A 14,033-nucleotide genomic window follows, 5' to 3' on the forward strand; every position below is an offset into this window, starting at 1 on the left:
AACTTTACCTTTCTGCTTATACTTTCGAGTTATGGTTGTAAAAATACAAATAACTACCTATGTTGTACAAAGAGTACTAACAGAATGAAGTCTCACACCGGTGAGCCCTGATCTTTCAAATAGTGACAGAACTTTTGTTATTACACGATCAGTACGTACTGGTCCCAGCCGACAAAGCTGGTAACAACATAGTCTTTGTTAAGGCTCATTATTTGAATTGTATTAGAGAGGAATTAGGATTTAATTTTATGGGTGGAAATCCAACTTACAACCATACCTCCCTTACTAAGGAGGAAATTCTTCAAAATCATATGTCCGATTTAGATATATTTAATATTCCCACCAATCAAAATGAATTTGAATTACCATACCTTTACTGGATTCCTAAACTTTATAAAAATCCTTACAAACAGAGATACATAGCGGGTTCCAGTAAATGTTCAACCAAGCCTCTTTCTTTACTCCTCACTAAAATATTTACTGTAATGAAGAAACTTCAGGAGTACTGTACAACAGTATATACGAGGTGTAAATCAGATGTGGATACTTAAAAACTCAAGAACTTTTGGAAAATTTGAAATCACAAAATTTTACTAAAATCAATAGCATCAAAACTTACGATTTTTCAACACTTTATACAACCATTCCCCATGATAAATTGAAGCCCAGGCTTTTTGACATCACAGACAGCTGCTTTTTCAATAAAAATGGAACTCGTAAATATACTTACCTTGTCATTGGTCATTTACAAAATTATTTTGTTAAAAAACATTCTGATTGTACACACAAGTACTCTGATGTTGATATTAAAAAGATGCTTGAGATTCTGATTGACAATATCTATGTGGTTTTTGGAGATCAGTCTTCTAACAATCTATTGGAATTTCCATGGGTACTGATTGTACCCCCTTATTAGCAGACCTATTTTTGTATTCATATGAAGCAGACTTTATTTAAAATCTTCTACATGAGAAGAAGAAAACACTTGCTGTGGCCTTCAACTCGACATTTCGATATATCGACGACGTATTATCAATTAACAAGAGTTACTTTCATTCATATGTCGACTCGATATATCCCAGTGAGCTTGAAATAAAAGATACCACAGATTCTGACACATCTGTTTCATATTCAGATATTTTACTAGAAAAGGAAGTTAATGGTAACCTAACAAGAAAGTTTTATGATAAACGTGATGACTTCAACTTTTCAATCGTCAACTTCCCTTACTTATGTAGCAATATACCCTTATCACCTGCATATGGGGTTTATATCTTTCAGTTGATTCGATACGCAAGAGCATACTCTACGTATGGACAATTTCTAAAACGAGGCAAGCTATTGACAAACAAGTTGATGAAACAAGGATATCAACAGTCTCGTTTGTAGTCATCTTTTCGCAAGTTTTACGGGATATACAATGACCTTGTCAGCACATTCAATCTATCATTGAGTCAAATGCTGACTGACGTCTTTCATATTAATTGTCAGGCCATTATTTATACTCTGAACTGTCTACAGATTTTTCCGGTTTTTTCCCCCGATCATGACAAGGAGCACACGGTAGGGGATACTCACTCCTCCATGGCACCTGATCTCACCTCTAAATTTTGAGGACCTTGTTTGCTCTGCTCCAAATTTGTATCGTTTCATTGGACTTTGGAGACTGAATACTATTTGTTATCTTCATATTTCATTCTGTTATGATTTTTGCTGAGTTTCTCAGACGATTTGCTAAATATGAAGGGGAAGATCTTGTCCCTTTGTCAGAATGCACAGCTAGAGTTTGAAATGATTGTATAATAAAGATTAAAATGCAATATGTGTTCCTTCTATCCTTCCGCTAATTCCTGTAAATTGGAAGTGATAAAAAATAAGAAGAACTATTTCATAAACAATTTTAAAAGTAATGACTCTATAGCCGACAAAGCTTGCAACAACATAATCTATTTTTCATTATTGCAATTTCAGGTCTGATAATCCATCTTATACTCATGTGTCCTTTCAAAGGATGAAATAATGCAGTTTTAGATATTGTTGCTGAATTTGACTTACCATATTAATACATACTTTAATTCAAAAGCTTCTTTAAAATACTCAAAAGATATATTGTAGGGTCGCGTAAACTGTTATTCTAAAACCATATCTTTACGCCTTGAACACATATCAAGTGGCTCGAAAGGAGAAACATCAGATGTGCCATAACATATTTAAGAGGTGTAAATTAAATGTGGATTCTCAAAAACTACAAAGAACTTTTAGCAAATTTGAAATCTCATTTTCCCCCAATATTCAACACTTTGTACAGCCGTTTCTCAAGTTTAAGTAATGATCGACCAGGATATTTTGCCATAATGCATCTCTTATAAACATAGAACCAGGAATTTTTCATTTCTCGTGATTGGTCATCTACAAAATTATTTTGACATAAGTCCCTCTGATTCTAAACAAAAGTATTCTAAAGTTGTTATTAACTATAAAAATGCTTGAGTTCCTCATTAACAATATTTTTGTAGTTAGCAGATTTGTCTTTGTATTCTTATGAATTGTATTCAAAAACCTCTACAGAATCTACATGAACATAAGGGGAAAGGGGGAGGGCTATGGGCCACAACGCTCCCCTGATCGAGTTACTATGGACCTGCTGTTCTTCATCAGCTAATTTTTTCCCTATATATTCTTAAGCAAACCTCTGATCCTCAATTGTGGCCCCACCTTACCCTGGGGGTCATGATTTGAACAAACTTGAATCTATTCTACCCGAGACGCTTCCACTTCAATATGAATAATCGTGTCTTTGCTATTCTTGAGAAGAAGATTTTGAAAGATTTTTTCTTATATCTTCCTATGTAAAATTTTGACATCCCCCTTGGGACCCCTGAAGGTCAAGATTTGAACAGACTTGAATATAGATATGTAATGAAGCTTCCACATAAGTTTCAACTCTTCTGGCCCAGTAGGTTTTTTTCTGATGTTCAGCATAGAACGCTAAAGTATGATTTTTGAAGTCTCGCATGAATCCCATATTAAGTAAAATTTTCGGGAAATTTCCTTACAGAAGTTAATCGTTACGGAAGTTAATTTCCAGCAATAAAAGTTGAAATTCTTGGCAATAGATAAAATTATCGTTTGTTTTAAAATGTGAATCAAAAGTATCAAGTATTTCATTCCCAGAATAATAAAATTATATTTTCATGCAAAAACATCCATGAATTACCGTTACGGAAGTTAAATTTTTAAGAGAGACAACCGTTTTTGACTAATTCATTTTGTTATTTCGAAAATGTAATGGTCTAAAGTAGCTGACTCGTAACTATAATCGATGAAATTAGGTTCTATGGTCAATTTCAGGTAAGTTTCAAAACTTGAAATAAAAGACATCACATAGTGACAGAGTCACAGAGTCTAAAACTTCTATTTTTTATATTTGGATGTTTTACTGGCTATAGACGATAAGGGCCAATTAACAACTAAATTTATATTACAAACGAGATGACTTCAACGTATCCATCGTCAACTTTCCTTATTTATGTAGTAATATCCCACTGTCACCTGCATATGGTGTTTACATCTCCCTACTTATTCGATACTCAGGAGCATGCTCCGAGGACGATCAATTTTTAAACCGAGGCAGGCTACTGACAGATAAGTTGACGTTACAGGGATTTTAACTTCCTCGTTTAAAGCCGGCATTTCGTAGATTCTATGGTCGTTATACTGACCTTGTTAGTAAATATAACCTCTATCACTGGGTCGTATTTTGGCTGACTTGTTACACCTTTGTTTTTATACTGAATTTGACTACGTAACGTCTACCTGATCAATACATAGGACTCACGGCGGGTGTGACCGGTCAACAGGGCAGGCTTCTCCTACGCTCCTGATCCCACCTCTGGAATTTCCAGAGATCCGTGTTTTATGCCCTCTTCACAAATCTGTATTACTTACAGATTTTTTGCAGATTGGTCACTATTCGTTATCTTCACCTTTTTAATTCTCTGTGAAATCTGCATTCTGTGCGTGCAGTTTAAAACAAAATCGTTATGGAAGTTAATTGATTTTCAGCGACATGCTATGATTTCGTATGAAAGAAGACCAATGCATTTCTTCGCGAGAAGTGGTTTGTTATCTTTTTATATAAAAAAAAATATTTTCTTTAACATTTCTTGTAATCTATTCAAAAAGCTTATAGGGTTGAACATTTCATCTTGACTGAAATTTGTAAACGAACGAAGCGACATTATAAGATTTGCAATGGAATACTTTTTTAAATAGTATATTGTGTTCATATCAAAACTTTAACTGCATATTTCAGTATATCGCTAAATGTTTAAATGTTTACAAAACCCAGTGTGTATGTTAAGTCTTAGAGTTGAAATCGATCTTTAAAATTATAGTTAAGATATTACAATAGTAAATTTGTAAGCGACATAAAAAAATTCTTAATAGGACATGTTTTTGTAGAATGACTGCGCTTGTTACACAATTATGAACATGTTCTGAGTATGATATACTTTTTAAAAGTAAAAGAATGTTCCTTAGCCAGGAACTATAACTCTTAAATTTATTTTCTAATTAACAAAATCTCAAAATGAAGCTTGAAATTTAAACAATTTACATTTTATGCACATCGATATGATTCAAGATTCTTTGAGGTCTTAGAAACGGTCTTGTAAGAAGTTGATATTTGTACTCCATAAATGTACAAAAAAAATTAAGAGAAATCGAATTTCCTTTAATCTAGCATTTGATACCAATGCTTATTAGCATGATATGAAATTAGAAGTGATCTGTGATGTCTTGCAACGATAGCACAAGCTTTTTACACTATCCTGAAATATATTTGTTGATCAATTTTCAATTAGAAAATGCATAGCTGGTGCTTTTATTTGTGTTTCCTGAAAATACATCTGAGATTTGATTTAACTGTAATGATGAGCTTTGAAGAAATACCATGGGTAAATACACGTTACGCTGTAAAATCAGAGACATTTTGTGAGCATTTTCAATTGCTTAAAATCTGATTTTTAGAACCTGAAGATCGGACTACATGTACCTTAACCGAGAAAGACAGGCTACTGACAAAGACGTTTATGTTACAGGACTTTCAACAGTCTCGTTTGAAGTGAGCATTTAATTTTCAAATTCTATGGTCGTTATAGTGATCTTATTTATAAATACAACCTATTGTTGAGTCAATTTTTGGCTGACATGTTTCATAAAAATTATTAGGCCATTGTATTTAAACTGATTTTGACCATGGACCAATGATGGACGACTCCATTTACCTGATAATGCAGAAGAGCTTCCTGTGGATGTGACCTGTGGACAGGGAATGTTTTTTCCTCCAGGGATCTGTGTTTCAGGGGATCTAGCTCTGTTTTTTCCCGTTCACCATTTGTATTATTGACCAGTTGTCCTTTTTCACAAAAAATCTTACGACTAAGACAAAATTTTCCCTTATTTTAACAAGTACGTATCTAGTCTGTAGTAGGGCACAACAATCTGTTATTTCTATTATATAAGCTAAATATTACATTGTAAAAAAAAATATTTCAGAGAAAAATATATCTAATAAACAAAAAATGCAGAGTTGACAAAATTTTATCTTAATCATAAGAATTTTTATGAAAAGGGCCACAGACTTTGAGATTGATCACTGTTCCTTGTCTTAGATTCACCTTTTCATCTCCTCAAGAACCATTGGGGTAGGAAAGTTAGAACGTATGCATGAATGTTTCCCATTAACATTGCATTTTTATTTGAAAATCTGCTCTGCCCCTGGGTATTTGGCAAACTTACTAAGTGCATGGTTATGATGAGCAAGGATGTCTCTTCCAAAATTGTGTAATTTTTGGCCCCTGGGTCAGGGGCTCTGGTGTTAGGGTTGGATTATGTTGAATCTATTGTGAGAATTCATTATTTCTTTGAAAATATTTTTCTCGATCTGCCTCTGGGTATTTAGCAGACAAACTAATTGCATGTTAATGATAAGCAAGGATCAGGTGTCTCTTCCAAAATTGTGAAATTTGTGGCCCCGGGGTCAGGGGTTCTGGTGTTGGGGGAGAGGGCTCCATTGATTATATAGTGAAAATGCATTATTTGTTTGAAAATATTCTTCTCTTCTCGTGGGTATTAAGCAGAAAAACAGTCATATTTATGATGAGCAATTGTCAGAGGTTCTGTTGTTAGCAGTGGCTGATTTAAGGAGGCGCCCCCGGCGCCCCCCCCCCCCCTAAAATTTTCAAAGTTAGCATAAATCATAGTTTCGTCGAGAAAATGTAAAAATTTCTACTTGGTAGACCTCATTTTTACCCTTCAAAATCTCTAGAATCCAGGAGCTTCCGGGGGCTTCGCCCCCTTGGTCTCCACCAGGGCTACGCCCTGGAACCACTGGGGGCCTCAAGGCGACCCCCATACCCCCTGCCTACTTTCTGCGCCCCCCTAACTTCAATTCCTTGATCCGCGCCTGGTTAGGGTGGGGCTGTGTTGAATCAATAGTGAAAGTGCAGTAATTCTCTGAGGATCCTCTAATTCTCTGCTCACGGTCATCTAGGAGGCAAACAGAGCTCGTACAAAATTGTAACAAGCAAGGGTATTTTTACCAGATTTTTGAAATTCTGGACCACTTGGTCAAGTGTTCTGATGCTGGGCAGGGCTCTATTTATACGTATTCTACTGAAAGAAGTTATTCTCCTTTGCTTTCATCTGTTATAATTAATCATTGTAGATAATGTAATTGAAAGATCAATTGAATACTAGTAATAGAATTATACAAGAGTTTTTAGCTCTACTGGTCAGAGGCCAAAAGAGATTAATTGCGATTAGTAAGGTGTCCGTCATCCGTCCGTCTGTCTGTAAACAATTTTTCAAAATGCTACTCCTCCTTCAGTTTTGGTCTGATTTCAATATAACTTGGCATACAAGTAAACTACACTAAGATACACAATTCTGTATATCGGTTTTTGATTTCGATGAACGGTGTTGCCAAGGTCACTAAAAACAAAATTTCTGTTACATACTTTCAAAATGCTACTCCTCCTATAAGTTTGGTCTGATTTCAATATAACTTGGCATACAAGTAGACTACACTAAGATACATAATTCTGTGTATCTTTTTTTTTTTATTTCGATGAACGGTGTTGCCAAGTTACTAAAAATAGAAATTTCTGTTATATACTTTCAAAATGCTACTCCTCCTATATAAGTTTGGTCTGATTTCAATATAGCTTGGGCCACAAGTAGACTACACTATATGATACATAATTCTGGTTGGTTTTTGATTTCGATGAACGGTGTTGCCAAAGTTACTAAAAATACAATTTTCAGTAAAATACTTTCAAAACACTACAGTAACTCCTCTTACGGTTTTGGTCTGACTTCAATAAAACTTGGCACACAAGTAGACTATACACTAAGATACATAATTCTTTTTATCGGTTTTTGGTTAAAATTAACGATGTTGTCATGGTTACTAAAAAATAGAAATTTCTGTAAAATACTTTTAAAACGCTACTCTTCCGACAGTTTTGGTCTGATTTTAATATAATTTGGCATGCAAGTACACTAAACTGACATACATAATTCTCTTTAAGTTTTTATTTTTACTTTGATGAACATTGTTGCCATGGTTATTAAAGTTGAAAAATTCTGTAAAACTCTTGTAAAAGGCTACTCCTCCTACAGTTTTAGACTGGTTGCAATAAATCTTGACACAAAAAGAAACTAAACCAAGGGTCATTATTTTATTCATTGTTGTTGCAAGGTTTCAAGGCCAAGTGCTAGTTTTCTCTTCCTTTGTTTTAAGTACAAACCCGTAGAGCTACAGTCTCATCAGAGACTTCTGGTTAAAATATATAATTAGGCCATCTTTTAAAAATTGTTTGGTTCATGGGAAGAAATTCTGTGGATTTTCTCCAGTGTTCCTTTAGACTGAATTCAATCAAAGCGCAATTAACGCTTATCTTTATATTACCCATGAGAGTGATGCGAGACAAATGATGGCAGCACTGTTTATAGGGAAGGATCCAACATTTTTTCAAAATTAAAGCTTTAAAAGAACAATCTAAGGCCTTTCATTGGAAGGGGGCGTGATTTCAATTTCCTACGTGCTCAATAAAATAACGAGTTTAAAATGAAACATATCATTATAGAAAATAAACGAGTAAACAATAAACAAATTAAAATAAAAAGGAAATTAAAATACATGTTTGAGTTTGTAACCCTTATTTTGATGTTAGAAAGTATAAGTTTATCACAGGTTACTAATTTTACCCCTTTTCATTTTCATTACGCAAGTAGTGACATATAAAAATACAGGTTTTTTCATAAATATGTCTTCGGATGTATACGGGGTGGAATGGGCTGATTTTAGGGCATAGATGGGAAGGAGAGTGTCTGGGGGGAAAATTAAAATTTCAAATATTGAGAAATATTGCCTTTGAATGCGTAGTAGGAAGGGTGTAAATATGCCATGTTTACCTTCTTCTCAAGGGGTAAGTTAAATATATGCAGGGTATGGGATAACTCACGGTTCTTAGAGGGACTTGTACACTATAGATTCTCCTTAGATTAAAAATATTTCAAGGCTATAATAAAAAAGAAATTTCAAGATAAATTTAATTAATTCTAAATTAAATTTAAATAAATTCCACATGCAAAAAAAAAAAAAGTAGAAGAACGCAAGGTAGCAAAATACTATTGAGCATATTAAAGGAAATAAATGCTATAATTATCAATGACATCCGAGGAAAATATTTGTAAAAGTATTTTTTTTAGATCCACCTCTCAAGATTCTGCCATAAATTGTCTCGAATCACTCTTAGGGGAATATTGGTGATTAGCGTTAATAGCACTTGTATATTGAGTTCAGCTCAAAGCTAAATCGGACGGGATTTCTTGGGATGGTCCTCTCCCGACCGACTGGTAAAAATGGCCAGACTCAAAACTTTTTTCCAGGAAACAATTATTATTTTTTTTTGTCCAACAGATTTGGAATGTTGAAATTTTCTGGAAAAAAATATTTCTCATCTACTTACCGACCCATTTTTTTTAATCCTGAGTCGGGAGAGGACAAACAAACATCATGTTAAAGTTGGCCTTATATGAAAAGTGCTTTAATAGTTTTTAAAGGTCAGGTAGAAGTAAATAATAAATAAATAAAAATAAAACAAAAATACCTTATCTTTGTACACTAAACTGCTAAATGTTCTAGCTTATAACAGACCAAGAGAAGCTAATGTACGTATGAGAGAGAATGAGATGGGTTTATAATTCTCAAGCACTGTTGGTTTGTTTAGTCTGTGGGGCAAGTACAGGTAAGTATATAGATCTTCTTTATAAGAGTTGTTACGGAGTAGAAGAGTAATTATTTTGTCCTATAAGTAATTCTCTTGCTTTTGGGGCAACACACTTCGTCTATCAGTTTATGTTGTTTTATTCTATATTTCCTGTATATATGGAATAATCGCCACTGGTAGGGCTAGTATGTGGTCATAGCCTTAGAAACATCATACTCGGGTGACCATCATGGGCTTTGGGCCTCAGTAATTAAATGACTAAATGTCTCTGATTTACTAACTCTGACTCCGAAAGTATATTTTTTTTTCTCTCTTCTAACAGTCTATGAAAAAAAAGCGTAATGAAATCAACAACCAAGTTACGCTATTTTCAAAATCCCGTAGATTGAAAGTCGATCGGATTTACTCGTCACTTTTGTATTTCGCGCGTAAAGCTAACCAAACCGGAAGTTTGTATCACATGTTAATAAAGGGAAAGCAAAATGTCGGAGGCAGACGTGGAGAACGGAGACCATGTGGGTCTGCTGGCTCAGAAGCCCAACCCAGGTCTCAAGTTCGACAAGAAGCTCTCAGAAACCGAGAGATCTACCCGGGTAAGTGTTGCCCAATCCCCTACTGACACCGTGGTGCTCAAATCTCCTGTAAATACCAGTAGACAATGGCCATACCTTTCACGCATATTCGATTTCGTGTTTGTTTATGTTTTTTTAAAGGAAAGGCTATGTTGCTTTGTTATTGTAAGTGTATATTGGATGGTATAATTGGTAGATTTACAATGTCACCGATTCCTTGCATATAAGGAGAGTAACATTTATATACACTGGTTGATGTCCAAGTTCTTTTTGGACAATCCTCTCTTTTTGGTTTTCGATCATCGTTGAAACAGATGATAGTGACATTGCCTTGACATTGTAAAGAATCATCGGCGGATCATATGAACAATAACCTCAACTGTCTTCTGTTTACAAAATTCTCATCGTCGTCAAATCCGATAAAAAATAGCTTCAACTTCTTTATCTCTCTAAATTCTTAAATTCACAATATTCAAGTAGATCTATCAGTGTAAAATATTGAAAAGAATTTTCAACTTATATTTTTCTTTCAGCTTTTTAATTTCTAATATACATTGAATTTAATAGTTGGAAATAATATCTAATCTAGAATAAATTGAAAAGAAAATTTTGATGTTGAAGTCTTGGATTCAAGACCAGATGCATGTTATCTAAAACAAAAAAAAAAAAACAACAAAAAAAAAATAATAATAATAATTTGCATCATATATCTTATTTTATACAATAGAGGAATAGTAATTTTAAATATCAACATTGTAATCAATTTTCAGACTTGTAACTTTTACCATTTAACAAAAAAAAAATTATTTTGTATTTCTGAATTCTACAGGAAATACGAACTGTAGCATTTACAAAACCCAGAAAAGTAAGTTTATATGATACTTGTATTTGGTTTTGCACATAAATTATATTCATAGGAATCTGGGACATTTGTCTGCAGTACATGTAAACCATAAAATTTATAGAATTTAAAAAAAGCAAAGAAATAAGAAATGTAAAGAAAAATGGCAAAGTTTAAACTTTGCCCTTTTTCTTTACATTTTCTTATTTCTTTGGATGTCATTTAACTATCTGTGAAATGGTATTTGAGAAGGAAATCACAAGACATAGTTTTAACAGTCAGTGTATAAAATTCAACAAGCCCTAAGTCCAGATTTTCTCAGAATTTTTTTTCTAAAAATATACTGCTAAAAGTTCTAATAAAGATTTCAGCCCTGCTGAAGAGTAATACTAGTATTTGACTGATGGGTGTTGAAATGTTGTACGTGCTGATTGTTTGTTATCGATGTAAAATAAGCAGAACACATAGTTGCTTTTAGGTTGTTAACCCATATTTATTTTGACCTTTTATCATCACTATTGGCATAAAAGCTAGATCAAAATGAAACAAACAACAAATAATTTTCTGTAAATCATAGTATTTCAATATAATTATGTTTGGAAAAAAAAATCAACTAAGAAGTATAATAAAATTCATGTTTATCATAATTTTATTTGTTAAGGTTTTAAAAAAGGATTATTTTGAGAAATTATTTTTGTTACTTTTAAACAAAATACTCAATGTTTGCCTTTATTTTTGAACTTTATGTATATATATAGTTTTGATTATGCAGCTTTGGCAACAGCATATATTAGGCCTAAGGAAAAAGAATGTTTATGGTTACTCAATAGAGAGTAAATTTTTGCACCAACAGCAATGCTTCTTTTGACATATATACAGTACTGAAATTCATTGCATACATTTTTCTTTAAACACTACATTTTATATGTTGTGAGTTCCTTACCATTTTGTGAAAGCTGTTGGATAGAGGGGGGGGGGGGGGGGGGGGATTCAGCAAGAAAAAATGAAGTAGTCAAACTTTAAACTTTATGTAAGAAAAAAATTTATATTAAAACTAAAACCCTACATACCAACCTTATTTTTTATTAGCATGTAGTAGTACGTAACCAAGCATTTTTTCCCCCTAGGCCTTTATAACAACTATCTTTTCATATTTCATATTCTATTTTGCTTTGATTTTTTTTTTCACTATTATATTTTGCTTTTTAATGCTGACTTAAGTTATCTTTTGTTTATAGACATCTTCAATGCCTGTTAATTTAAAAGAAAATTGCAATTCATAACCTGGTGTTCTTTCAGTCTGCACTTATTTACATGTATCAATATCAATAGTGAAAGTGAGACATTTTCAATACTATTAGGTGTACAGTGTACACAAGAAATTATAAGAGGTAATTAAGAGGAAACTGAAACTGTTGAAAAACATGACAAAGTTTTCCAAATAGGGCCTAGGAATGGGATGAATATTGAATGTTTATTCATAAACATGAGGTGTCTAATGTTATAAATGTCTATTATCTGATAGCTAATTTGGAAGGAGAAAAAAAGAGAACATGGGAGGAATTATTATTAGGATAGAGAATGCGTTTAGCTTGATTTTTTTTTTTTTAATTTGGTATTCAGAGCAATGTACCTTTCATACACAGGATAGATATTACATTAAATATCCTGATTACCATTCAGCTTTTATTTGTCAGTCATAGCCACACTTTAAAATAAGTTTTCATGTTTGACCTTCCAGTAACTGAACTTTCAAATTGAATATTTTCATAAAAGATATGAGAATTTTTTCATAAAATATTGTTTATTGTAATTTTTCATTGTCTGATTTGTCCAACCTTAGGCATATCATGCATATTTCTTTTCTTATTGCTTATGTTACAGAGTTACCTCTCTTGTCTTGCATTCTTCATCTGCCATGCTTGTAATGTGTGTTCAGACAGTATGCTGTAAAAAACAAACTTCTAGATCCAACTTAATTTTTTTTTTTTTCACAGCACTTACAAAGTGAAATTATGATTAAGAATTTGATATTTGAATCAAGTATAATTGAATTATTAAGTTATATAAAAAAAAAAAAATCTTTGTAAAATACTACTTGTAGTCTTTTGTTTGTTTGAGAGAGAGAGAGAGAGAGAGAATAGATTATAATCAGTACACATAAGCCATTCTGGTCAGTACATGGATGATAAAGTTAATATGTTGACACAGTTTGGTCAGAATGACATACAATTTACAGAACTGTCAAATTGATGTTTGGGATCACAACCTTACTGGACAGTGAGAACTGCTATAAATTTCACATGTCACCTGGTCCTATTAATGGCCTGGCGCAGATAGTCACCTCATATCCCACTCCTTTTGAAGTCCATTTACTATCCCTGAATTGGTCATTTTTGTCTCTTGCTTGTCCCTTACTGAAAGGAAATTTGGAATACCATACTAATGTTTATGAATAGTCAACTGATGATTTTTTTTTCTGTTAGTTACAATTGCATATGTTACACATTTATTTCTGAATCATCAAATACATGCAATCTCTGTAAGTTATTAATGTACTTTAAAATTATGCAACACTGACAATGAAACACGCTTAGACATAAATAATTAAGAAAGTAATCCAACCTAAAAGAATGTTTTCTTCCAGCAACAAAAACTTGTGAGATATAATAACGTGTAACCTGTATGTAGGACATTATATCTCTGCCATGTGCACACTGACAATATTATCCCCAAAATGTATTTTACAAATTATGTCATGTATATAATGCATAAACAGTATCAAATATCCAGTTTTGCAAACATATCAAACCAAAAAAGAAAAAAAATCATTAGTTTTAAAAAACAAAAAATTCGATTTATCTTTATAGACATAGAAAATTTTAATCCAATGATAAAATTACAATATTAAGATATTTAGAAAAATTAAAAGGGAGCAGAATTTAGTGGGTGTTTTTCAGGAATCATTTGTTTGAGTATATATAATGTTCAGATTTACTTACCTAATCACTTTGATGTCTTTGAAGATTTCTAGATTCTTTTGATTCAGAATCTGATAATGATCATTACCAGCTGCAATGTCTGATGACCACAAAGTTTTCTGTAAATAATGAACACTTCATCAGGAAAAAGAAGAGCATTTTTTTTTCTAACAGAAACAGTCTTCAAAATATTTTGACTGACTCAAATTCCACTTTATCAAGATCAAATATTTAGCTGTGTTAGATAATCCATTTGTTTTAAAATTAAATTACCTTAATGTAGATAATGAAATGCTGAAATTTAGAGACTACTTGCAGAATATAACAAAATAAATCACAT

The 14,033-nt window shown here is 32.7% G+C and overlaps 1 protein-coding gene across 2 annotated transcripts in view; it reads left to right on the forward strand.

Moving 5' to 3' along the window:
- Nucleotides 1–9,776: 9,776 nt before the first annotated feature.
- Nucleotides 9,777–14,033, forward strand: part of LOC133203758 (adenosylhomocysteinase-like 1) — a 36,120-nt gene continuing 31,863 nt past the window's right edge. Inside the window, exon 1 of one of the 2 annotated variants that reach the window (XM_061339537.1) lies at nt 9,777–9,892. In XM_061339537.1, coding sequence (XP_061195521.1) covers nt 9,782–9,892 — 111 coding nt within the window. In that variant the 5' untranslated portion in view covers nt 9,777–9,781. Of the gene's footprint in view, nt 9,893–10,718; nt 10,737–14,033 lie in introns of those variants that run through there. The other variant, XM_061339541.1, reaches the window with a different exon arrangement.

Source organism: Saccostrea echinata, unplaced genomic scaffold, assembly GCF_033153115.1.
Source record: "Saccostrea echinata isolate AGI-Se365-2 ecotype Australia unplaced genomic scaffold, CSIRO_AGI_Sech_v1 ptg000051l, whole genome shotgun sequence".
Taxonomy (NCBI): domain Eukaryota; kingdom Metazoa; phylum Mollusca; class Bivalvia; order Ostreida; family Ostreidae; genus Saccostrea; species Saccostrea echinata.